Source organism: Pagrus pagrus (assembly GCF_965226575.1).
Source record: "Pagrus pagrus genome assembly, chromosome: 7".
NCBI classification, from domain to species: domain Eukaryota; kingdom Metazoa; phylum Chordata; class Actinopteri; order Spariformes; family Sparidae; genus Pagrus; species Pagrus pagrus.
The window spans coordinates 10,185,282-10,208,637 of NC_140191.1; the positions used below are offsets into that span (position 1 = coordinate 10,185,282).

Sequence of the window (23,356 nt, forward strand, 5' to 3'; positions counted from 1 at the left end):
TGGTATCAATCTTCTCATTTAATTGTTTGACAGAAAACAAATTTAAAGTATTTCCCAACTGAATCAAGTTGAAGATGTGGCCACAATAACCTAATTTTACATGCTCAAAGTCTACTTACATGTTTCAACAAGCTCCGACTTAAAGGGAAGATCAACATGAGTGTCTCATTGTCGACACGTAGTACTTACGAATGTAAGGCAGGAGTCTGTTTGAGGCAGTTGTTCAATAAGTTGCATTAAGTGAACAGAAAGAGTCTTTAAGAAGTCTGTGCTGTCAATGGAAAGATGGAACAAATTCCCAAGAATAACCCTTTAATGCAGCTGTACCTGAAAACCCAACAAAGACAGTCAACACAACCAACACGAGTCCGAATCTTACAGATCAGCATGTGTGCACAAACACACACACTCATAGAAACTCTCACACCTCAAAGGTAAAAGCGTGTCCTTACGCACTCACGTCTACACCGAGCAGTCTCTACATTCACTATCTTTTGTTCTTTCTCTTTCATGTGTACACACACTTCCACTAGAGCATGCTCTTTCAAGTCAGTTCGATGAAAGCTCACATGAGCCACTGCTCCTTCTCTTTGTTGAACTGCTCCGCCCAGCGCCGGGTCAGCTCCAGGTAGTGATCGGGTCCATGTGGCTGATAGTCCAAGTACACACGGGTCACAGTTTTTTTGGGCACGGCCCTCTCTATCTGCGTCCCTTCGTGCCATTCGTTAAAAGACGTGATGGTGACCATCTCCGGCCTCACATTCAGCGCCGCCTGCAGGGCCGTCTCATAGTAACGACCGTTCACCCTGTTGCGGGTGTTGTGGTTGTTCCACGGCCGGATGCTGGTGTCGATGTAGCCCGGTCCAACGCTGGGGATGAAGAGGAGATTGTTGCCGTCGCAAAAAGCTTTGATGGCCTTCCAGTTCTGGTGAGAGGAGCCGAAGGAGAAACCGTTGGAGGCAAAAAAAGTGTACATGCCATCAAAGCCACTGGCGAGGATGTCGTGCTTGTGGCGCTCCTCCACGATCAGGGCAATAAAGATGGAGTCGTAGGCTGAGCCGCGCACGCTGTGGGAGCCGGTGGGAGTCAAAAACTCAGACCAGGACTCTGGTGGAGTCAGGTAGGAGTCGTAGACGTAAAATAGAGGAAGACTCTTTCCTGTGCTGGAAGTGAACTTGTAGAAGGCTCCATGGTCACCGTACCTTTAAAGACAATAATAAAATCAGTACGTTAGTGCTGAAACAATGTATTGATTCATGATTGTTGATTAAATCAAGCGGCTGCAACTGATGATTTTGAGAGGCTGGGTCTAAAACTGTAAACTTTTACAGAAGAGAGGGGTCATTTAAATCGATTCAAAAAGGGTTTATCCCCTGAGGAGCCTGAATGGAACAAGCTCGCTGAGTGTGTTTCAAGCTGAGATGAGACATAAGGAGAGGAAGAGGACAGAGTTTATCCACAAATCTACAGAAGCCGACGGGCAAGTGAAGAAATCCTTTTTTCTGGTGATCCATTTTCTAAGTCTGATCTCATTTGTTTTCTCTCCTGTGTTTATAACTTGAGAACTGGTAGAAAATAAAGTTTTGCTCACATGATCTTTCAGAGTTACTTTTTTTTCTTCATCTGTGAAATTACATGAACCAAAAATCAGGAGAATTTTTTTGAAAACAGTGAAAAATATTTTTTCCAGGAGAAAAAAAATATGCGTGGAACTGAGTGATTTTGTGTTTTTTCATGTAAGAAACTCGGGGAAAAGTACAAATAAGGCTATTTTTTTGTGTGAAAATTGTATAATGTGTGGAACTGGGTGAAAAAACATTCAGGAGAAAACATTTTTTCATGTCTGAAACCAAGTTTTTTTTTTAAAGAAAATTTTTTCAGAAGACAAAAAAGTGTTAATGTGTGAAACGGAGTTAATTTTTTAAACGGAGTGAAAAACTTTTTCCCGAATTTTTTTTTTCTTTTTCTCATGAAATTGTTTTTCTTTTTCTCATGAAAAAATCTCCAAGAAAAAAAAATCTTTTTCCTGATTTTTTTTCCCTTTTTCTCATGAAATGTTTCACAAAAAAAAAAATCTTCAAAAAAAATTTAAAACATTTTTTTTTTCAGTTTCACACATGATAATTTTGTTTCTCCTGAAAAAAATTTTTTTCACTCGGTTTACATATGAACAAAAAATTCCTCTGAAAAAATTATTTTGTTCACGTTCTCGCAGATTGGAAAAAAATATTAAGGAACTTATGAAGATTATCCTAGCAAAACATTTTTTCCCACCAGTTCTCAAGTCATAAACACAGGAGAGAAAAACAATTTAGATCAGACAGGAAAAAGAAACATTCTTCACTTGCCCCTCAGGGCTTCCATACGAATCTGCTCAGAAGTCTTTTTTCGGTATGTTTTGGGAACGAGTGGATATTTTGGCTTGATGGCACTTAAACCTCTTAACAAGCAGTTGGCCATCATGGGTTAGTCCTCACAAACTCATGCTCTGCAGTCATATATTGTTCAGACCTAAAGAGCTTTATTTTAAATGCTAGTGGTGATACAAAAGTTTTAAAGATGCAAAATATCTCTGGTTGAATTGTAAGAAAATGTGTATAAAATAAAAGATAGTGCACAATTATGGAGAATATTTTAATTTAATGGAAGGTTGCAGCCATACAAAACATGTTGCGTATTTGTCTTAATGGATAGATGAGGAATATTCAATATATGATAAAACTTAAAGCAGTTATAACTGATATTTTTATAATAATGTATCAAATCACAATATGAAAGGGTTTGCTCAATGTGATAAACCTACAGAGAATTATCAGCTGAATCTGCAGCTGCCCCTCAGAGCTTTACAGTGTGTTTCAGCTCATTGATTAACTGTCTGGCCCCCAACTTCGCTGTTTAGGCTGCAGCAGACAGCTGTTTTTGGAGAAAATGCTCTAACGCTCACTGTACGCTACCTGCTCAGCATTAAACAGCAAACAGACACAGTGGGCGACTACCTGGTTCAGTGGAGTCAGTGGAGCATTTAGCAGCTATTGAACTAGATTTTTCCCGGAGCAGTCGGTGGAGACCAAAAACAGAGCTAAAAGAAGAGTGAATACTGGACTTAAAATCGCCAGGTGTGAGAATCACGGTTCCAAATGAATCATTTAAGTTGCTGGATGTGTAAATAAGCAGCCATTTGCTAACAAGATCAAAATATACACTGAAAAGGTGAAGAAATGTCGATGTTGTGCTCAAGTTTTGTTCCCGTTGCACACATTTGGCAAAGAAAAGTCAGTTATTGCAGTTTTAAATACTACATAATGGCAAACAAAAGGAGAAACTTAAAAATGTATCCTCTGGCTACCATGATTGTCCAGAAGGTGACGACTGACTACTGGAAGTCACTATCGAGGCAAAATATCACCGGTTCTTTTTTAAATGTGTTGCAAACTTAATCTCTTTGGATGTTTTGGGGCTTTGGTGTTTGTATGTATGAGCAACCTTGATACTAAAGGTTAGGAAAAAAAGCTTTTCCTTCATCCCTAAGTCACGAAACTGGCCTTATATAATCCAAAAATGTTTTCTCAAACTATTACAGATTTCTCACTACTGTTGTTTCAACTGTGCATGAAATCTTCAGAGTTGAGTCAGTGATGGAAGAAGTGCAGCCAGTCAGGTGCCTACCTGTCGATGATATACTTGATGTTGTCGTGCACACTCTGGTCGTTTCGTCCTCGGTACGGCTGGATGTGAAACGCAACCTAGGAAAACATGCAGAAAGACACACGCCTCATTGGTTTCCATTCATCATTTTACCGCCATTAAAAAATTATACCACACTCAGCACTTACAGATGACCTTGGCAATATTGACTCAAAATTAACATTCAGCTTCTGAGGAGAGGCTCCTTATAAAAAGCTGACAAATGCGACAATATGAACCTCTGGTTTTTCAAATAAAAGTGTGAGAAGTCGCCAGGGAGAAAATAGCTCAGCAAGATGCATATTATATGAGAGTCTGTACCGTTGTAAATGTGCAAAACAAGTTAGTCATGCACCGTTTTGACCTTATGTGGCCCTAAAGCGTAGCATGACATCAGGCGTCTGGTTTACTCCTGTTACAGATGACGTTACTTGTTTACAGGTTTTCTAAAAAAAAAAAAAAAAAAAACAATGAATAAAAATGTAAAACACTGACTTTTGCCACCAGCGCAGCGTACCACTGTTTGTGATTCAAGCAGCTCCTTTTGTACAAGACGTGACTGTTAAGGACCGTGTTTTCAGTCTTTCACTTTCAGGACACATTCAGTCACACTGTAGGAGATGTTTTTCACCCTACGGTGAGTGGTGGCCCACTGGAGACGCAGTTAATGGCTCAGTCAGACATGAGTGTTGGCAATAGATGAACAAAAGCAGCAGAGGAACAAGGGACCTGAAGTGACACGTACATAAAAAGTACTTAAGTTGAATATTTTAAGGCACGGACGGAGAATTCAGCGACTTTGAATAATGTATGATCAAAGTGAAACACTTTGACGGAGTGGACACCCAAGGGGAACAAAGTGAAGGAAAAAGGGCTTTTTAGGTTGGAGGAGGCCAACTAAATGGATGCAAGATGTCACTGAGTGAGCTACATGAGGCTGACATAACCAATGTTGTACTATGTCTGTCTTGTTCTTGAGAAAGTCTGCTTTTAGCTCAGCATTTCACTGGAATAAGAGTGAGAGTCTGCAGCCTTGTGGTTCTGTGAGGCTCTACTTTTGCTTTGAGCTAAATGCTAACGAGCTCTCAACGACATCACTAACTTGGTGATTTTAAGTAGGTAACAATGTCCATTATCTTTAGCATGTTAATAAGCTAACGTTTGCTAACTGGCACTGAATGTAAGCACACAACATACAGGGTATATATCTTGTCTTGTCTAAGCTCCATATATAACCAGAGGGGGGATGGGTGAGGACGCCTTCCCCCATGTTAACCTGTCATGCTCCCTCTCATCCCCTAGTAGCAGATAGACAGAGAGGGAGACCTGAATGGGAAATGTCCTTCAGAGAGGTACTTTTTACTTTTATACTTATAGTACATTTCAGAGCCTGTACTTTCCTACTTTTACTTGAGTAAAGAAGTTGAATCAGTACTTCTACTTTTACCAGAGTCTTTTTTTTAAACACAAGTATCTGTACTTCCACTGGAGTAAAGAATGTGTGTACTTTTGCAACATCTGATCACCAGAGTTATTCACAATTCATCTTGGGAGGACGTGAATGTGTGTAAATTTCATGGCAATTCATTCAATAGTTGCAGAGACATTTTACTTAAAAACACAAATGTCTGCAGGTAGCGGTGGAGTGAAAGTCAGGGGATTACAGAGTCATTAGGATTCATCCTGTGGGTGCCCCGAATGTTATTTCAGTCAATTCACAATGATGAAAAAGGACATTTTCCATTTTTCTTCAAATGTAATCTTTGTTGGTGCAGTTTGTAATGTTGTGCCTGTTGTCTTGTTAAATTGTGGAAAAAGCGCTGCTGGCCAACCGAGTGTGTCACTGTGACATTGAGCGTAAGTGTACTAATGGATTAAAGTGATGTTTAGAATAGGCAGAAGCCAAGCAAACTGTTTTTAAACTGCAAACGCCTGAAGATGAAGGAGGCAAGAAAAACAGAATCACTTGTGTCACTAATGGAGACTCTAAGTGCTCTGAAGTGCCATAAAATGTATACTTTGATGGTGTAAGATGCACATAGCTGGCAAAATATCAACTTGAAGAAAGATAGAGGAAGAGAGATCCCGGCCATCTGAGTAAATCCTAGCCTGAGATGTTTATGAAGCCATAATTCTCTGGATTTCATGTAAAGTTAAAGTCCAATAAAGAGAGACTGAATATGAACCTATTTTGAAAACTGTGGAGGTATAAAATGATGTGAAGCCACATAATTATCATCCACGGTGGGGGGGTGGGGGGGGGCCTCACCGCGGCAGATTGCACTCGACTAGAAAACGCAGCTCATTTTCCAAACACGCTGGCCCATTACTCTGTGGTAATTTAGAAGTAAATGAGACAGAGCCGACGCATTTTAATACCTCATAAACATTGACAGCATGAGCCTGGAACAACCCCAGCATGATTTATGCTGAGCAGAGTGTAATTTAGTGCCATGTCATGCAGAAAGAACAAAGGGGGGTGGGGGATATTAGCCAACACACCGATAAAGGTTCGGACCTTCACAACAATTAGATCAATTTCAACAAAAGCTGAGCACGTTTCTTTATGCGAAAGTGTCAAGTTTCATTGGGTGGTCGAAGCCTGTGGACACACAGCGTAATGGAGGTTCATGTAAGATTGAATCTGTGCATTTAGAAACAAGAAAGTGTGGCTGATGCCATCAGAGGGCACCCATGGGCCATATTCCCCCGTGCACATGCAGCTACATGGCCTACTTACTGGATAGAACTTTTGCAGCCCCTCAGGGTGCAGATTGTTCAGGGAGGCAAACTGAGTCATGGGACCCATGATGCATATTTCCCCTCTGCTCCCTCCCTTACAACCCGGCCACCCCCACCCCTGTCCCCACCAAACCGCCCCCACCCTCCCCTGGGCGGAAGGACTATTTCAGCTCCACTTCAAACTGAGGTCGAGCAGCAGCACCGCTGTGGAGGCTCCATGTGATCTGCTCTCCAACTCTGTACACTGTACAAAAAAAAAGTACACGAGCGGTGTGTGGGCGCTGCTGAAATACTGTTTAACTTATATAATAAAAAGGTACATCGCTTTCTCGAGCAGCATTACCCAAAGAGGGGTCAGTGTGTTTTTAGCTGCGCGGTGTGGGATTGAGAGTGTGATGGAAGTCGGATTTGTTTTTAGTGAGCCAGCTCTGCTCCAGTTTCCATTCATTTCCATTTCAAGTTGTAAACGTGCATATGCAAACTGGGATTTGAGGGCGTATGAGATGGGATGCTATTGACCTTATTAGCTGAATTATAAGAATACATCCCCCTTGTTAACCTGCCATCCTGCCTCTCCATCCCCCTAGTAGCACAGAGAGTGTGCAGGGCCAGCGGGGTTCATTAGTTAAATATATTAGTCTAGTTTGTCTGACTCATTGATCCTTTATCTGACTGAGGTTTGTGCAAATTGCGATCTATGGCCCCGACCACGGCAGTGAAACATCAGTAGTGCAACTGTGTTGTGTATTGATAAATCTATGGGGCTGTCCGCGGTGCTGGAGTAGCAGATGGATTTGTAATTGTGCCTTTTTTTTCCTCTCAGTCCCACCTTCTGTCAGATACGACTTGAATCTATAATATTCTCTAAACTGAACACTATGAATACTCAATAATATACTATACTGTAGTCTATATGCGCTATAGAGTAGTGTCCCCTTCCTGACCAAAGTGGCAGAAGAGCGAGAGGATCATAGAGACACACTGCAGCCTGTAGTATTCTTATAATATTCCTATAATCTATGACCATTAAGTAACATCTGTGCTGCTGATAATTCATACAAAAGATTTTAGAGAAGACACGACTACAGATGCAGTTTTTACTGTTTCCTAATCTTGGCAAGGCTGTTTCACCGACCAGGAAAAATGCAGTATAAATACATCTGTGTTCATTTATCTCTTGTTATATACCACAAACATGTCCCCCATTTTACAGCAAAATCTCTTCCTTTTCTTTTCCTGTGAAACATTCAAATATTGTTAATAACGTCTTAAACTTGAGGGGTGTATAAACAAGGGGAGTGTTGAAACGTGTGACTTTAGGCAATGTAATTAGGGGATCGTATGAGGTCAGAGTAGATAATTACAGCAGGAAAAAATTAGAATAATGGCGCATAACAATACATTTAAATCTAATTTGTAAGTTATTATTTCTTGGTGCAGACCTTTTTTGGCACATTTTAAACTAACTATGCTTTTAAAAAGTGTTAAACTTGGTTATTTCAGAAGGTAGTGGGGAGATTTATGCTTGTTCATACTTGACAATATCAGTATCATGGTAGGAGTTGTGCGTTTGGATATCAGTTAGCAAAAACTTAGCGAAAGTCTTTCTCATGCTCTAATTTTAATCCAATTTTCCCTCATCCACCTCCAGATAAGAACGAGAACAATTTAAATTGGATGCCACTTGTAAATAAACGCCGCCCACATATTCTGTATCACTCAGACACTATATCACATCGCTGAAGACAAAGACGCTCTAGCTTCTGTTTCACTATGATTTTAACTGGTTTGTATCCAAACTCCAACTGATCCATAGAAAGATAGCAATTTTAATAATCGATGACGTAATTTTTTGGGCCAAAACGTGAGGATTTACGATGATAGGATAGTTTGTACTGTTGTATGAATAAAACAAGCAATTTGAATATATCAACATGAGTGGTCAGGCATTTTTCTTTGCGGTCAATATGGGCAAATTTTTCCCCTCCGGGCCCCCTAATAGGTTTATCCGCCCGTGAATCTTGGAAAGGTTAATTCCATATTCATGCCCCAATGAGCTACATAAAACCAGTGTAAAGACTCATTCACATGCTGCCTTAGATTGCTCTGTCAAGCAGTTACTTAGGAAGCGTGCCGAGCTCACTGTAATCCTCGTCCTCGGGAGGAGTGCTGCTGTGAGGAACAAGACGAGACGGCGCAGGACGACAAAGGACAAACATATCAGATGGAAAGCAAAGTGCATATGTACAGGTATCTGATCCCTCGTTCACAGAATAAAAGTTTGGATTGTTGTTGAAGATTTCTGAGGGTTTATCCTTGCTCTTGGTTTCTGCCTCATCTCGGTATCATTTCCTCATCTTTTTTCAGTAATATAACACCATTTTGGAGTAATTATACAGACCCTCCAAGGGCCTGATGTTGCAAAAAAATGCTCATGTATTATCACAATGCATTTCAGAGATTGGCTGGCTGCCACTTTGATACTAAAAGCAGATTGCAAATATATGTGTTTCCTGAATCCTGATCTAATATGTTTTTGGCCGTCTCCACTGCTCCCGTGGGACCATCTGTCCTCCCGACTCGGGCTACGCTCCTTCCTCTTAGCCTGCCCTTCAGTCGGAAAGAGCAAGAAAATGTTTTAAGGATGTTGCTTTAGAAAATTTGCCAAATGATGAGAACCAAAAGATCTTTACCTTGTCAGCGTTTTGCTGAAATTATGCAAGAAGAAGCACTCCAAAGATAAATGTCCTTCTGTGCAGAGGGAGTGGGAGGAGTCCATCGAAACAAGAAGAAGTGGAAGAGGATTGCTTGGAGAGAGTACACACTCAACATGCTGCTGTACACAGTAATTCTATTTGAAGGCTTTCTCTGCTCTGTTCCCTGATTGTGACCTTTAAGTGCTTTCAATAAATCAGAAAGATAAGCACTTCCTTCTTATTTCAACGAGACATCGAAATGCTCCGTTGATTTGCAGAAAGCATGTCACGGTCTGTTTTTTACGCACACACGCCTCCTCCACGCTTTTTATGAAAATGTCATGCTTGCTGGGTCACTGATGACAAGAAAGTGTGGCATTAAATTCAATCTATTAGCTTCTCTCCTGACAACGTTATGTGTAAAACCTCATCAGCTCAGCGTTGCATGCCTAATCCCAGCGTCCCTGCCTTGCCCTCGCAGAGATACCTTATGTCTTAGCCCGCAGCCAAACAGCAGACCAGACAAATGTGATATCAAATCTGACAGACTGGCCTGACAAACCTCCTGCCTCCCATCAGAGTTGATTATACGGAAGCCAATATGTGTCAAATCGCTGCTGGAAAATAAATTAACTTTATCTGCACATCAGCATACAAATGCTGGCATCATAATGAATTGTGTTGCAATAATAATCCTTCCCACTACTTTGCTTTGTAATTAACCTTGGTGATAACTTTAGCAAGATGTAAACATACAAAACAACTTTTTTCCTAATAGGTCAGTGACTGGTTATTTTTGAAGTATCACATATGTTTCTATTTTGACTTTTACAATGGTTTTAGGGTGAAAAATTTCCCGAATCCTGTCCTAATTGCCCCAAAAATGAGACTAAACCAGAGTTTTGATTAGTTATAACCTAATAAAACATTCAATGCGGATCGTTGTGAAACACTTTTTTGGTGTCATCCTGCAGTTGGCTCTGCATTGGCTACAGCATTTCTTATCCTACATGAATTATGGCTGTTCTGTTTTTTTATTGTTGTGTACAGAAGTGCTGCAAATGAATAAACAGCTGCAAAGGCAACGTTATAATGTTGAATTTTAAAAAAAAACTCATGTGTTTTACTGTTCATCGCCACCGCGACCACATGACCACACCCACCCCCAGGACATGCAAAACATTCATGTGGTGTCAGAATAATGAGAAAAATTAGTTCCCGACTGGGAAAATTCACATGAAAGCTGCCTCAAGGTGAAACAACAAGGTTGGAGCTCTCTATATGGCGGACGAATGTAGATGTTTGGTTGATGGTGAGACACTTTTTTTTAATAAATTCTCATATTAGACATACATTTTTTGCTCATATGTAATTTGCTAAATGGTATTAGGTTGAAATCATTTGTTATCGACGTAGAGTGACCTACATTCATTTGCAAAAAGTTGTAATAAAGCACATCTTCTTTGTAGCGTCCATGTTGTTCCCACATTACAACTTAAAAGCTCATGAACACACCGTCAGAAGAATGACTTCCTGACTCGGGTCATGGGAACATCCGAGGAGCAAAGAGCAAGTCAGAGGAACATAACTTCAAAAGGCTTATAAAAATACAATTACATATCTATATATCATGGGCTTGGATGCGTTTTCTAATTAAAATATTAATAAATAGGATGATGAAAATGCCTGTTGTGGCTTCCCAGCTGACATCATAAATTGATCTCAAAGGCAATGCAGGCACTCCAAAAAAGAAAATATCAAGAATGGAGGGAGGAAATATTGAAAAGCCTTTATTGCCATGGCTAAATCATTAAAAGGGCAATCATTAAAAAAGCCAACATGTTTCGACCATTAGGTCTTAATCAGGGCTCGGATTTGGCTTTAGAGATGATGACCTAATTACTTTGTTGGAGGGCCTGGATTGCCTTTGAAATCACCCTTTTCTCCCGTCACACTTTTTGCCTACATTGGGTTTAAATGGAGGAACCAGTCACCTTCTCTTTTTTCTGACATCTTGAAATGTTTTGTTCGACCAACAGTCCAAAACCCAAAGATATTCAGTTTACAGTGATACATGATAAAGTAAAGCAGCAACTATCATATTCAAGGGGCTAGAACGAGAGAATAGTTTGTCATTTTTTGCCTAATAAACACAAAATTATTATTATTATTGTTCTGTTGATCGACTAATCAATTAATCACCTCATCGTTGCAGCTCTAAAAATCATAGTAACTCAAACAAAACTTAGTAATGCTGATGCTTTAATCTGGTTTCTGCCCCCATAGCCTGTCAGCTGGCTGATTTTAACTTTAAAGATGTAGTGTGTTGTGCAAATGCTGTTGCTGCATTATTAATAGCACCTGCTCTGACATAGGAAAACTCTTCACAAGCCTGTCTCTCTCGTCATTTCACATTCATACTCAAAGATAATCTTGTATTTCTCTTTTTCCCTCCAACTGCCTTCCTTGACCTCCCCTCGCTCTTCGTATCTGGAGAGCAACGGACATAAATTGTATCGCATTACGAGCAGGCGTCCACTGTAAAAGTTTAATAAGCCTTCGATATGGTGACAGGAAGCAGAGGGGCCTACATGGACAGTCATTACCCTCAACATGCTTTTTTCCAACCTAATTGGCAATTGGTCACATGGTTTTGCAACCCCCCACCTCTCCGCCGTGCTGATGTGCTCCCGCGCTCATTCATTCCTCACTGAACAACTGATCCAGCAGCAGCAGCAGCGCTTTGACCTGTTTTTTTTTTGCTCTAATGCTGGAGATGTCACTACAGCTCCAAACATCCGGAGTCAAATCCCTGAGTAGCAGAGACAGCTTTATAGGAGGCAGCAGAACAAGTTCAAAAGCTCTCAATCTTACTCTCCTGTGACAAAAAGAAACCGCTGCTTCTGTGTATAACTCACCGCAGCACAATGGCTGCTTTGAGCTTACCACCCCGAGCAGTCTTAAGCTCTCGGCTCATTTCTGTGAAGCATCAATAATCCTTTGCTAGCTCCTGTGTCACTGTGCTCTTAGTGAGGTGAGGGGATGGAGAGATCATGGACAGAATCATATTTACACCTCAAACCTCAGCCACACTCATTTTCTTGCTACCATTCGGACATTGACATTTGATTTCAATAAAGATTTTACACCGTTAGTCCACTTTTACACTACTAAACATCGCAATCCCTGTGCCCGCATTAGCCTTTTTGTCTTTTAGTTTAGTTTTTAGTGTGTGAAAGTCGATGGGCACAGTCCAAGCTGGCTTACTGTACTAAATGGAGTGCCTCAAGGTTCTGTGCTTGGCCCGCTCAGTGCACATATGCACAGCAGATGTAGAAAGCCGAAACAACGTAACACGACAGAAAAAGAAGGGGAGACTCGGCCCTCCAGCCCTCTGCCTGGATTTTCTTATTTTCTCATTTTCCTGCTGTTCTCAGGGAGGCTTTACCAAATCAAAATGTCGGTATTTGACACTCTGGGAATGAGACTCAGCAATCAACTATCTTGTTTATAAAAAAACTTTGGTCAAATCCTACTGCTTCTACCTTTAAGTTTAATAGTCTTTGAATTATATTTATATGACGTGAGGTTCAGTTAGCTTTGTACAAAAATGTCCTTCAGAGGGATACCTTCTTACTTTTACTTGAGTGAAGAAGTTGAATCAGTACTTCTTCTTTTCCCAGAGTCTTTTGTACTTGAGTAAAGAATGTGAATAAGTTTGCCGCCTCTCCTTAGGAGGAATATATTTCCCTTAATAATTATTTGTTTTAGTATTCACTGTATTTCACTGTTGTTGGATTTTTGTTGTTGTTTCATCTGCAACTTTTTATGATGACGTTTTCTGCTTCAAAAGAGGCTGGTTCAATAGGATTGATAAAATAAAGTTTGAATCAATAAAAATAGGGAAAAATAGGTTTATGAACACCCGCTGCAAATGTCAATACTAGCATGCTTGGTGATAAAAAACCTCTTCACTCGAAAGCTGCTGACTAAAGAAACTGGACAAATCACTGAACAATCAAAACTAATTTCTGTGCGATTTGAAGTATGAAGTAAAAATTGAGCTGAATTTAATGCCTCTCAATAGATTTTCGTCTTCTACTTTGTTTCAGGTCCTACACAAACACACTATCAGACATACACCCTCAAAATGTGCTGATGATTTTTACCTTGAGGTTGTGCCTATATGCGGCATCCAGTACAGCTGGTACCAAATCCTCAGCGGGTTCCCCATTGTCGTCAGCCAGGCCGGGAGGATACCAGGACAGGACGAGAACCCCTGGAGAAACACAGAAACTCATGAGTCTGATCATCCATCCAGGAGCGAAGACACCGGTTAATACCTCAGAGAGCATGTTTGAAACGCATATGAATCTTTAAAAGAGCTATTTCATGCAATCTTGAAATGTATGGATTTCATGCTGATTGTAAGAAATGCTGACAATCCTGTGGGGAGAAACAGGAGCAGAAAAACTTTCGCAGTCATTTATTTACTGTGAGGTTTCCATGCAGCCCTTCACACAGTTTTACAGACCTATTTAAGACCATTGAATGAACACAGTCAGTTGCTCTTTTATTGAACACGCTGTAAAATCTCTGCCCTGGTAATCCATTAGGGTAATTACCGCACATATTTTACAGGACTCAGACAGATGCTGGTAAAAGTTTGTGGCAAGATGCCATTGGCAAGGACGGATTAGGGAGAAAAGGCACGGATATGTAAAATCATTGAGTGTCTCTTTGAGGTGGTTTTGCGTGTCTTTCGGTCACTTTTGTTCTCTTAATGATGGTTTTGCAGTTGTTGTACATGTCTTTGTGGTTGTTTTGTGTCTCGGTTTTCATTAAGTGTATCTTTGTGGTAGTTATGCAACTTCTTTCTGGTAGTCTTCTATATCTTTGTAGTCTTTCTGCATCTCTCTGTGGTGGCTTTCATGGTTTTGCGTGTCTTGTGCTCATGTTGGTTCTCCATTATGGTGGTTTTACTGTTGTTGCGCATATACTTGTGGCTGTTCTGTGCGTCTCTGTGGTTGTTTTGTGTGTCTTGTATCTAAACGCCTGCCTGCCCATCACCCACACACTCTGCAACTGATTGATGAATATGCATCTGTCATCTTTCCACTATTTATTATGTCTTGTTTTAGTGGCAATCTCTCTGCGCAGCTCGAGTGTATGACAGCTCATAAATTTCAGCAGAGAAATGCTCCCTCATACTCTGATGCTGCGAGAGAAATAACTCCATATCAGCCACAGCAGTGCTTGGCACCAGAGAGGATCTGGCACATCGGATATGCACTCGGAGCTAATTCATTAAACTCATGTCCGCTTGCTCCGGAGCTGTGGAGACTATTAGATTACAATACCCAACTATGTCTGTGTGTATTAAGAATATGGTCGCTGCTATTCATCTTATTTATGAGCCTGAAGTGGTGGGAAATCAGTCATCAAGCCAAGTGGAACTATTCAGAGTTTGGCTGGCTGTGGTGTCTAATTAAATGGATTGTTTTAACTAAGAATTGCGAGGCAGCACTCCCATGATCCATCTGTCGAGGCGGCGAGGTTTCAGAGGGGGTGGGATGTCTGGTCATCACTCAGGTTGGTGTACAATGACCCACTGAGCCGCAGGACAGAAACATCAGGGCCTATCATGTGTAGGCTGCTGACGGCTGGACACGCCGGGCTGTCACTCGATACAAGGCTACAGGACTCTGCTGTCTTTTAGGGAAGCAATACTATGACTAAGACTAGCAAGAGACCGATTAATATTTCATGAGATCTCAGAATAGACATGAGTGACATCAGGGTTGGGTGACAATTTAATACTGTGCAGTATCTTTTTCAAATCTTGTAACTACAGTACGCAATCCGTGACTTCTTCCTCTTCTTGACGAGATTAAAGCTCTTTTATCAGATGTGTTTTGTGACCGTCATCCCTGTTTTTGTTAAATCTAATTGCCACTTGAGTGTTGGTTGCGTGGCTGTGGATGTTTTTTTCTTGAATGCTTGACTTTAAATGTCCTCAGGTGGTCTCACGATAGATACATCTCAGTTAAATTACCAGTTTAAATAAAGTTACAAAATGTAATCTTAGTCTTATATAATTTCCTGATATTGATTCCAACCACAACTCCAAACAGACTAAACTGAACCACAGTTTCCTGACTCAATTTTTTTAATTATGACAGTCAGGAAAGCGAGAAGTTGATCTCTTGATTGCTGAAGTTTTTTAAAGTCATGAGATTTCAGGAGAGGCTCAGCAGCAGATATGGGCACTGAGTGTGTGTAGGGAGCTGTCCGGTGGATGTGTGGTGCTGAAAATGTTTTATGCCCCTTCAAGCAGTAACCACGCAGCTTTGCGTTAACTCGAGCCAGACTTCTGTGCAGCTGCTGAGCATTAAAAACAAACACTCAGCTCCTTTTTGGGGGTTTTGTTTCCATCCCTCCCTTAGAAACTCACGCTGCCCTTATTGCATCTCTGAACCCTACCTGCTGCAGATGCTCCGATCTGCTCCATGTGGGACTCCAACACGTCCGGATCCCTCGAGCTGTACGGGTTGAGTTCGGGGTAGAAACTGGAGCCGATGTCCTCCGGCGGCATGTGTCTCCCTCTCGGGTAGCTGGACGCGATTTTGGGGTCCCAGTGCGGCACCAGGATGTGGTCCCAGTGGATGTATTTGCCGTCTAGGTGCGGGTTGCCGTACCAGGTGTAGTAAAAAATATGAACATCGTAAAATATGGTCCCCTCGGGGCCGGAGTTGGACAAAGCTGCTTTGGTGTTGCTGCCAGCCGGGCGCGCTTGACCCGGGGACGCGGTGGCGTCACGGGACACGGAGCGCCGGTCCACCTTCCCCCCTATCATCGGCAGCAGCTCCACACCTGGAGCCAGATCCGAGAAGCCGTCACTGGGCTTCAAGGTCCTCAGTCCCATCATGGTCCCAAAGACGAACAGCGTGAAGAGAAAGAGAGCTATGCACGCTTTCCTCCGTAGTCGTGCCATCGTTGCTTCCGGACGAGGACCAGGAGCGCAAATATAAACCTCTCCGTGCTCTCTGTCCTGCTTCTGCTCTTCCAGCACAGCTACTCTTCAAAGTGTCCTGCAAGTGGCATATCCTTCTGACTTCATCACTGAACAGTGGCTACATGATTGCAGTCCAGTCGCAGCAGACTACCGGACGCGGCTGGTTGTGACATGAACTTTCTTCTGCAGCCTCATTGTGTGCATCCTCCTGATCCTGCAACATAAAGTCACTTCCCACAGCGCTACTTTCTGCTCCTCTCTCTCTGGTTTTTACCGCTGTGACCGGGCGGATGCTCCCGGTGTCCTCCCCTCAACTCACTGATGTCCGAGCTGTCACTGTCTGAGCAGCTTGCCTCCTCCAGCTGGCGGCCGTTGTCCCGCCCAGAAGCGGATCCATCCACCTGACACCGGACAGATGATCGGCGTCGAGATGCTCAGTGATGCAGTCTCTCTCTCTCTCTCTCTCTCTCTCTGTCCCCGGTGGGGTCTCCCAGCTCCCTGGTTGGTTGGTTGGTTGGTTGTTTTCTCCTACACACAGTCAGTTTTAGACCTCAAAGAGGCGGGACTCGTCTGGTCTCTGGTATCTATGTGCACAGCTGTAGAGGCTTGTAGACACAAATATAACGCTCACGAAAAGAAACAAAAAAAAAAAATCACCATATATTCATTCATGCAAATCAAGTTAGGATTTATTGTCATTGTGTCAGAAGCGACGTCACAATGAATCCTTACAGAGTCGGTGAAGTCTGATCTATTGAGCTGGAGAGTTTTAATATTGTCACAGTCATAATATTGTTTTTAAAGTTTGACCTCCAGTGTTTGATGGTTTGACTCTGTGGCATCAGCTGCACGGTGAGTTCAGGGTTATACTGACATCTGGTGGTCATTTTACAGAGCACAAGGGCCATTCACCATGCTGCCTTCAGGAACCGCCGGACCTTATGACACTGTCGATGTCTCGATGTTGTTCTTATTAATTATTAATTTAACTGTTATTATTGTGGTTGTTACTGTTGTCCTTTTTATTATTTGTATGATTATTATTAATATTACTGTTATTATTGTTTTTCTTGTTGTTTGTATTGTTATAGGCCTATTTATTGTTATGAGTTTGATTGTTATTAATTTATTGTTATCATTGTTTTTTATTGTTATTAGTATGATTGTTATTAATTCTGTTATTATTATCGTTATTATTGTCGTTGTTATTGTTGCTGTTATAGTTACTGTTGTTGTTGTAATTGTTACTGTTGCTAAATTGTTATTAGTATTAATTTATTGTTATTGTTATTACTGTTGTTGTTTCATATTGCTAGTTACTGTTGTTATTGTTGTTGTTGTTGTTACCGTTGTTTCACATTGCTACTGTTACTGTTGTTGTTGTTGTTGAGTTATCGAGTTATCGTGTTTTTGTTAAATTGTTATTAGTATTATTTTATTGTTATCATTGTTGTTGTTGTTGTTGTTGTTGTTAGCCTACATCCGTGGCGGAAACCAGCCAACTCTCTGACGTTCTCATTCATATTTATATTTCTTATTTCTAATGTTATTTTCTACTTCGATCAGAAACTAAACATCTCTTAACTTGTATCTCACAACAACATGAAGGCACGTAGAAGGTTTATTGGAGAGCAGCGCGTCACCAAAAGCGCGTCCTGTGGTCTTGTTTCATCCACGAACAGGAATCAAAATTTCAGTTTAAAGACAGAAATTGATGTCGGGGGGAGGCGGCCATCTTTGCAGTCCATTAGCTTGTTGCACTTGGCTCGAGACCAGGAGTGCGACCCAAACACTTTGGCTTCCGGCCAAAATAATCTGAGGCAGCACTTGAGCGCCTCGCTGACCCCTCCACTGGAAATGACTTGCTGAGACTTCATTCATTACGCTGTTTATACAGAGCAGTTTGTCCAGGCATTAAATAACTGTGGTTTAATATGAAAGTCAATCTAAAACACCATAATTTATATAACAGATTAATATCTCAACTTCATCCTGACACTGGCGAGCAGATTTCGATCCAAGACGAGAGACAAATGGAGAGCGTGATGATCCATCTTCAGACGATGCCAATAGATCTTGTAAATTAATCCAAAACGTCTAAAAATATCTTAAAGGCCAGTAAAACTAATGCACCAGTTTACAGTAGATGTTGTGCGGCGTTTAAGGATCAAAGTAATTATTGAGCAATATGCGCCAACATTAAAGGAGCAGTCTGTAGTTTTGGAGAAGACATTTCAATTGTAAATATTTATAATACTGATGAATGATATAACGTTTTTCATAACTGAATAAACAAGCTGTTCTCAGAGGACAATAAGGTCCCCAGAACACTGTTCGAAGCTAGAAAAGTGGCAGGGTCCGCCACATATAAACAAAGTAAAAGATTGTGTTGTCCTTTAAGATCAGTTTGTTTATTCAGTCATGAAAACAAAGAGTTTGTTTATTTAGTTTGTTGAGGCATTAAAAAAAATCAGTCAATGAAGATCTTTCTCTTCTGGTTATTTCTTCCTCAAAACGACATACTGCACCTTTACTTTACATTCAGATTATTTGTTTAAATTACTAAAAGTTGTATTTCATGTTGTCTCATCCAAAATCTATTTTAAAACGACAAGAAGCAGTAAAAAAGGGGGGATGGCAAGGTACTTCATAAACGTACCATGAACTCGAATAGAAATATTATCATGCAATGTTTCAGATTAAATAGAAAACACATTAAAAACCACTGTTCATCTATCAACATCTCATCATTATGGACTCGCACTTTCCCTGGAAACAAATCACTAAACAAGAATGGTGCAAAAAAACAAACAAACCAAACAACAAATCAATTCCTGGTTATATTAATATGTTAATTAAAATCTATGTGGTGGGAACATAAAGTCTTCAACATCCGCACATTCAACACCATGTTAATATAAAACAATGCCAATATCATATGTAGAAAAAAGGCCCTCCAATACATTTTAGTCCGCCATTTTCACTTGTTATCATTTCTTGTTGCGAGCTGTAGTTAAGTTCATTTTACAATATAACTCTTCTCAGGTCGCGAAGTCTATTTTATAAACACATTAAAGTTATTTCCATTTCTTGAAATCATAAACTTGCACTGAACACATTGATATGGGGGCATCCCCTGATTTGCGCTGTTATGTGTATTTATTCTGGGGATTTAAACGCTGCCAGTTATGTAATGTTTTGCGTGTTTTGCGGGTCCACAAGGGGTCGGTGTGGTAGTTGTGATGAAATCGACAAGTCACCTCTGAAACATCCATCAGGCGGGACAGAGCCTACATACAGAGGTGGAGCTGTGTTTCCACTCATCCAAAAATAAATAAATAATAATAAATTAAGTAGAAAATAAATAAATACGTAATAGTTACGGGAACGTTCAATTTACTCTCCACAGATAAATGTGTGTAATTAAACTCCTCAGGTTGAAAATTAAGCTAAACGTTTCTTTCAAAGATAAATATAACAAATGTAACGTCAGAACGAATATATATATTTTTTTACCTTTTTATATATAATTTTATATCTTTTTTTCATTATTCTAATTCTTTAATATCAGCTAAAGTGCATCACATTCACATTAGGTTCTATATGTTTAATGCGTCCTTGATTAATAAATAATAATAATAATAATAATAATAATAATAATAATAATAATATTTCTCCTGCTCTCAGCTCGGTTAAATCACTTCCCTCCGTCGTTGTTTCATCTATCACTCCACAAGGACACGAGTCAACATCTTAACGTGATGTAATCAATCACTATCGATCCATCGGTTCGTTTGACCGGCTTGGCTTGTTTTCATGCTGCCATCTCGCACTGGCTGTTGTTTAAAATCAGATCTGTGTCCTTTTGTTTAGTTCAAGTCCGCTTTCGTTTTTGCTTCAATGGTTTTTAAAGTCTCCACCTCGATGGTTTGGCTGAGTTTGGCTACTTCCCCCCTCCATGTTTCAGCTGGATTTACCTCCACAAGGCTTCACCAAGAAAACGACTGCACACATGATGAAAAAAGGAGAAGACATTAATGTAACAGTTGGCTTTGATTTAGTCAGATATATACATGATTTACAATACCACGAATCAAACCCACATTAAGTTAAAATGAATGTTTTAAAACAGACACTACAGGCTCAACAAGGCTGTTCTCCTCCCTGGCGTCACCCCCACCTTCAGTTCATGTGGTGCAACAACATTTTATCCAATTTAATCTCATTTTAGTGTCAAAAATCAAACCCTTATTTTGAAAGGTCGTTTGAGAAATGTCTGAATAAAGGCAGTTTATTGTGTTTAATGCAGAATAAGTGCAAATAAAACACCTTATTAGTGCTGCAAACGTCTGAAATCAGAGGATTCTGGGTGGAAATGCAAGATTTTTTTTTTTTTTGGTTCAATCCGATTGGGTCTCTTCCCCACATCACATTTGGGCCCTTCCATCACACAATATGCAATCTATACCTTGGGGAATATAATTGTGAATCACGTGGACGTGACCGAAGCGTGTGGGGGGTTTCGTTGAGAGGAGGATGAGAAATTGGTCATTTGTATTGACCAACAGAGCTGACCACCGCAGGACAGAGGCAGAAGGACACGGCAGCAGCAGCAGTGAACACTGGGAGCAAACTGGCCCTCAAACATGGCAGAAGGTATGTTGGGAGCTTTTGTGGAAGTTATCTCTGGGAGTGGTTGGAGTGGTTTCTGGAGGGGCTGTATTGTTTTTAGGGTTTTTTTTTTTTTAAAAGAGGGGGGGATTCTTCAGTAAGAAAAAAAAAATCTTCCCTGTGACCCCCACCCCCCCTCACCCCCTCATTGTTTAGGGGGAATAGGTTGCCAGCCCCCTTTTGTTTACCTCCCCTCTCCCGCTTTCCCTCTCGCTGCGCAGTTTCTGCTTTTCACTGCATTTTGCATGAAAGTGGCGATCTGTGAGGATTACCCAGCTTGAGGGCAACAACAAAAAAAAAAAAAAAAGAAAGAAAGAAAGAAAAAGAGGATACTGTAGCTTGGGTGCTGATTTTGACTCAAGGCGCAAGTGAAGACATGGGCTCCGTTTCAAACCAGGAATTCCCAGGTGGAGTAACAAAAACAAGATGAAACTGACTTTTTCTTTTTTCTTTTAAAACGAGTTAATTAAGTTGTCTTGTGATGGAGTGTCTATCTGATTATATGGGAGCATTTTAAGAAGGCATTGTTCACACACGTGATCCGTGTGTGCACCAACGCATTAATCGCTCTTTAACTATCCTGACACCGTGCAACCGGCAAGATTTTACGCAAAGGAAAGACGGCACTGTGTTTGGTTGTTTTGCTTTTTAAAAAAGAAATGTATTATGATTTTATCTCAAATTAAGCAGAACAGCCTCATCTTGTTGCTGCTGTGTTCCTCTCATTGATCCATATTGATTGGTGACGCAGCAACGCGAGAGAAAAGAGGAGAAAGTTTATAAACCAAGTTGAAATTACGCACATTTTTGGATACGTTTGGTTTTTGTTTTTTTTAAAACGTCATCGTCCGTGTTTGCAGAAGTACAAACATGTTTTATTTGGTTTTGTAATTGCGGTCACTTTTTCTTTGTGCAGGAGTGTGTAAGACCGATGAGGATGAGGGACCGAGCACCGAGGAGGACTCACAGGCTTTCCGCGGGGGCGGCATGTGTAAATGGTTCAACGTCCGCATGGGCTTCGGGTTCCTGTCCATGACCAACCGAGAGGGAGTGCCACTGGAGGAACCGGTTGATGTGTTTGTCCATCAGGTAGGACTGCTTTCTGCCCCGAAGTCTTGATCCACTCTTGAAAAACCCTGAATAACTTGCAAAAGTGTCATGAAGTCTGAAAATGTAGGGTGTGCTTTCTTACCAGCAGGCAGGAGGTAGATCAGCCCACCTGTTTCCAATACAGCTTAATTAATTTAGGGTTTTTTCCCCCCCTCCGAGTCTTCGAAACTAGGCATGAATGACTCATTAACCTTATCAAATAAACAAAAAATGCAATGTGCGTTAAAAACTACATAAGCAACCCACCACTAGCAGCCATTTTGGCATGAAATGAAGATTAAAAAATGTGATGTGTGTGAACTGATCCAGGTTGGGTGCTTTTTTTCGCAGTGTGGTGGGTGTTTCTCCCTCAGGGGGAACACGTGTTGCAGCCAGAGGAGAGCTGCGGGGCTCCCTCGTGGTGGTGGTGCTCAGATGCACACTGATATGTGATGGAGATATGAGAGTGCGTTTAAGATCAGGATAAATCATAGTGTGAAATCATAGGTTTGTTTGAGAAGCAGAGAAGGAGTAATTGATCCTCTTCTGAAGCATTTGAAGAGATATTTAGTTCACTTGGCAAAAGAAAAGCTTTTAAAAATGATTCAAATGGTTTTGGCTGACCTTAATAATTATTAAAATCTTTTGTTAAGGTTAAAATATGCTTTAAAACTCCCTAATTACATGAAAAAATCATATTTTTGTGCCTTTGAAACCACATTACTTGACATATTTACATGAGATTACCTAGGGTGTTTTACTCTGAGGATGGTTAATGTGGTCATACTTCCTGCTGCCTGATAATCTTTTACTTTTTCTCACACACCAAAACCTTCATACACCTTCGCATATACAACTGGTGGTGGTGGTGGTGAGGTGGGAGGTACAGTGGGGGGTGGGGGTAGCATTTCCCTCCTACTTCTCATGTGAGTGAGCGCCTCCATTGCTGTCTGATAAGATAAAGACTTAGCATGTGAATGAGAGGAGTCCCCACTCGCTGCTCATTCACCTCAAGGTTCCTGTCATAAAGTGATTAAAGGCTCTTAGCTGTCTGCTCAACCCCCTCTGTGCGTGCGTGGGGCGCTGTGTTACACTGGCTTTGAAGAGGAAAGGGGCTTGTGTTAGGTGAATTTCCTTGTCCAAACCGTGCCACCACTCAGATTTAACTTTGTTTGCCAGCAATACATCCATGAAGTCAGGTCTATTGTCCACATTTCATTCTTAAAAGCTTCCACACTTGGTTGAACTCGCTCGAGCAGCAGCTCTTACTCATTTCTGTCTTTCGGTTGTTTTCTTTCTGGTTATGATGGTGCAAATGGGGAGATGCCTTTGTTCCGAGCAGCCGTTGTAACCGAAATGTTGTTTGACTATACACAGGAAGTTAGTCGCCGACTAATCATATTGGAAACCAGAAAATGAGTTCAACTGGAGACAGAAAGTCTACAGTTTGGTGTTCCAA

The 23,356-nt window shown here is 41.0% G+C and overlaps 2 protein-coding genes across 3 annotated transcripts in view; one reads left to right on the forward strand and one right to left on the reverse strand.

The window, feature by feature from the left end:
* Nucleotides 1–21,844, reverse strand: LOC311260351 (glycoprotein endo-alpha-1,2-mannosidase-like protein). Its single transcript, XM_084358065.1, has 5 exons — nt 21,776–21,844; nt 15,606–16,742; nt 13,292–13,401; nt 3,667–3,743; nt 1–1,202 (listed from the first exon to the last, which is right to left on the reverse strand). Exons 2-5 carry the CDS (start codon nt 16,114–16,116, stop codon nt 566–568), a joined length of 1,335 nt encoding a protein of 444 aa, XP_084214191.1. The 5' UTR covers nt 16,117–16,742; nt 21,776–21,844; the 3' UTR covers nt 1–565.
* Nucleotides 20,695–23,356, forward strand: part of lin28aa (lin-28 homolog Aa) — a 13,345-nt gene continuing 10,683 nt past the window's right edge. Inside the window, exons 1-2 of one of the 2 annotated variants that reach the window (XM_084358069.1) lie at nt 20,695–20,793; nt 21,725–21,897. In XM_084358069.1, the coding sequence (XP_084214195.1) occupies nt 20,784–20,793; nt 21,725–21,897 (183 nt within the window). In that variant the 5' untranslated portion in view covers nt 20,695–20,783. Of the gene's footprint in view, nt 20,794–21,019; nt 21,216–21,724; nt 21,898–23,356 lie in introns of those variants that run through there. The other variant, XM_084358068.1, reaches the window with a different exon arrangement.

Coding starts and splice junctions, on each gene's coding strand:
- LOC311260351 (XM_084358065.1), bottom strand. CDS start 16,116: ATGGCACGACTACGGAGGAAAGCGTGCATAGCTCTCTTTCTCTTCACG. Junction 13,402..15,605: donor GATCGGAGCATCTGCAGCAG/GTAGGGTTCAGA, acceptor GTGTTTCTCCAG/GGGTTCTCGTCCTGTCCTGG. Junction 1,203..3,666: donor ATCAAGTATATCATCGACAG/GTAGGCACCTGA, acceptor TTGTCTTTAAAG/GTACGGTGACCATGGAGCCT.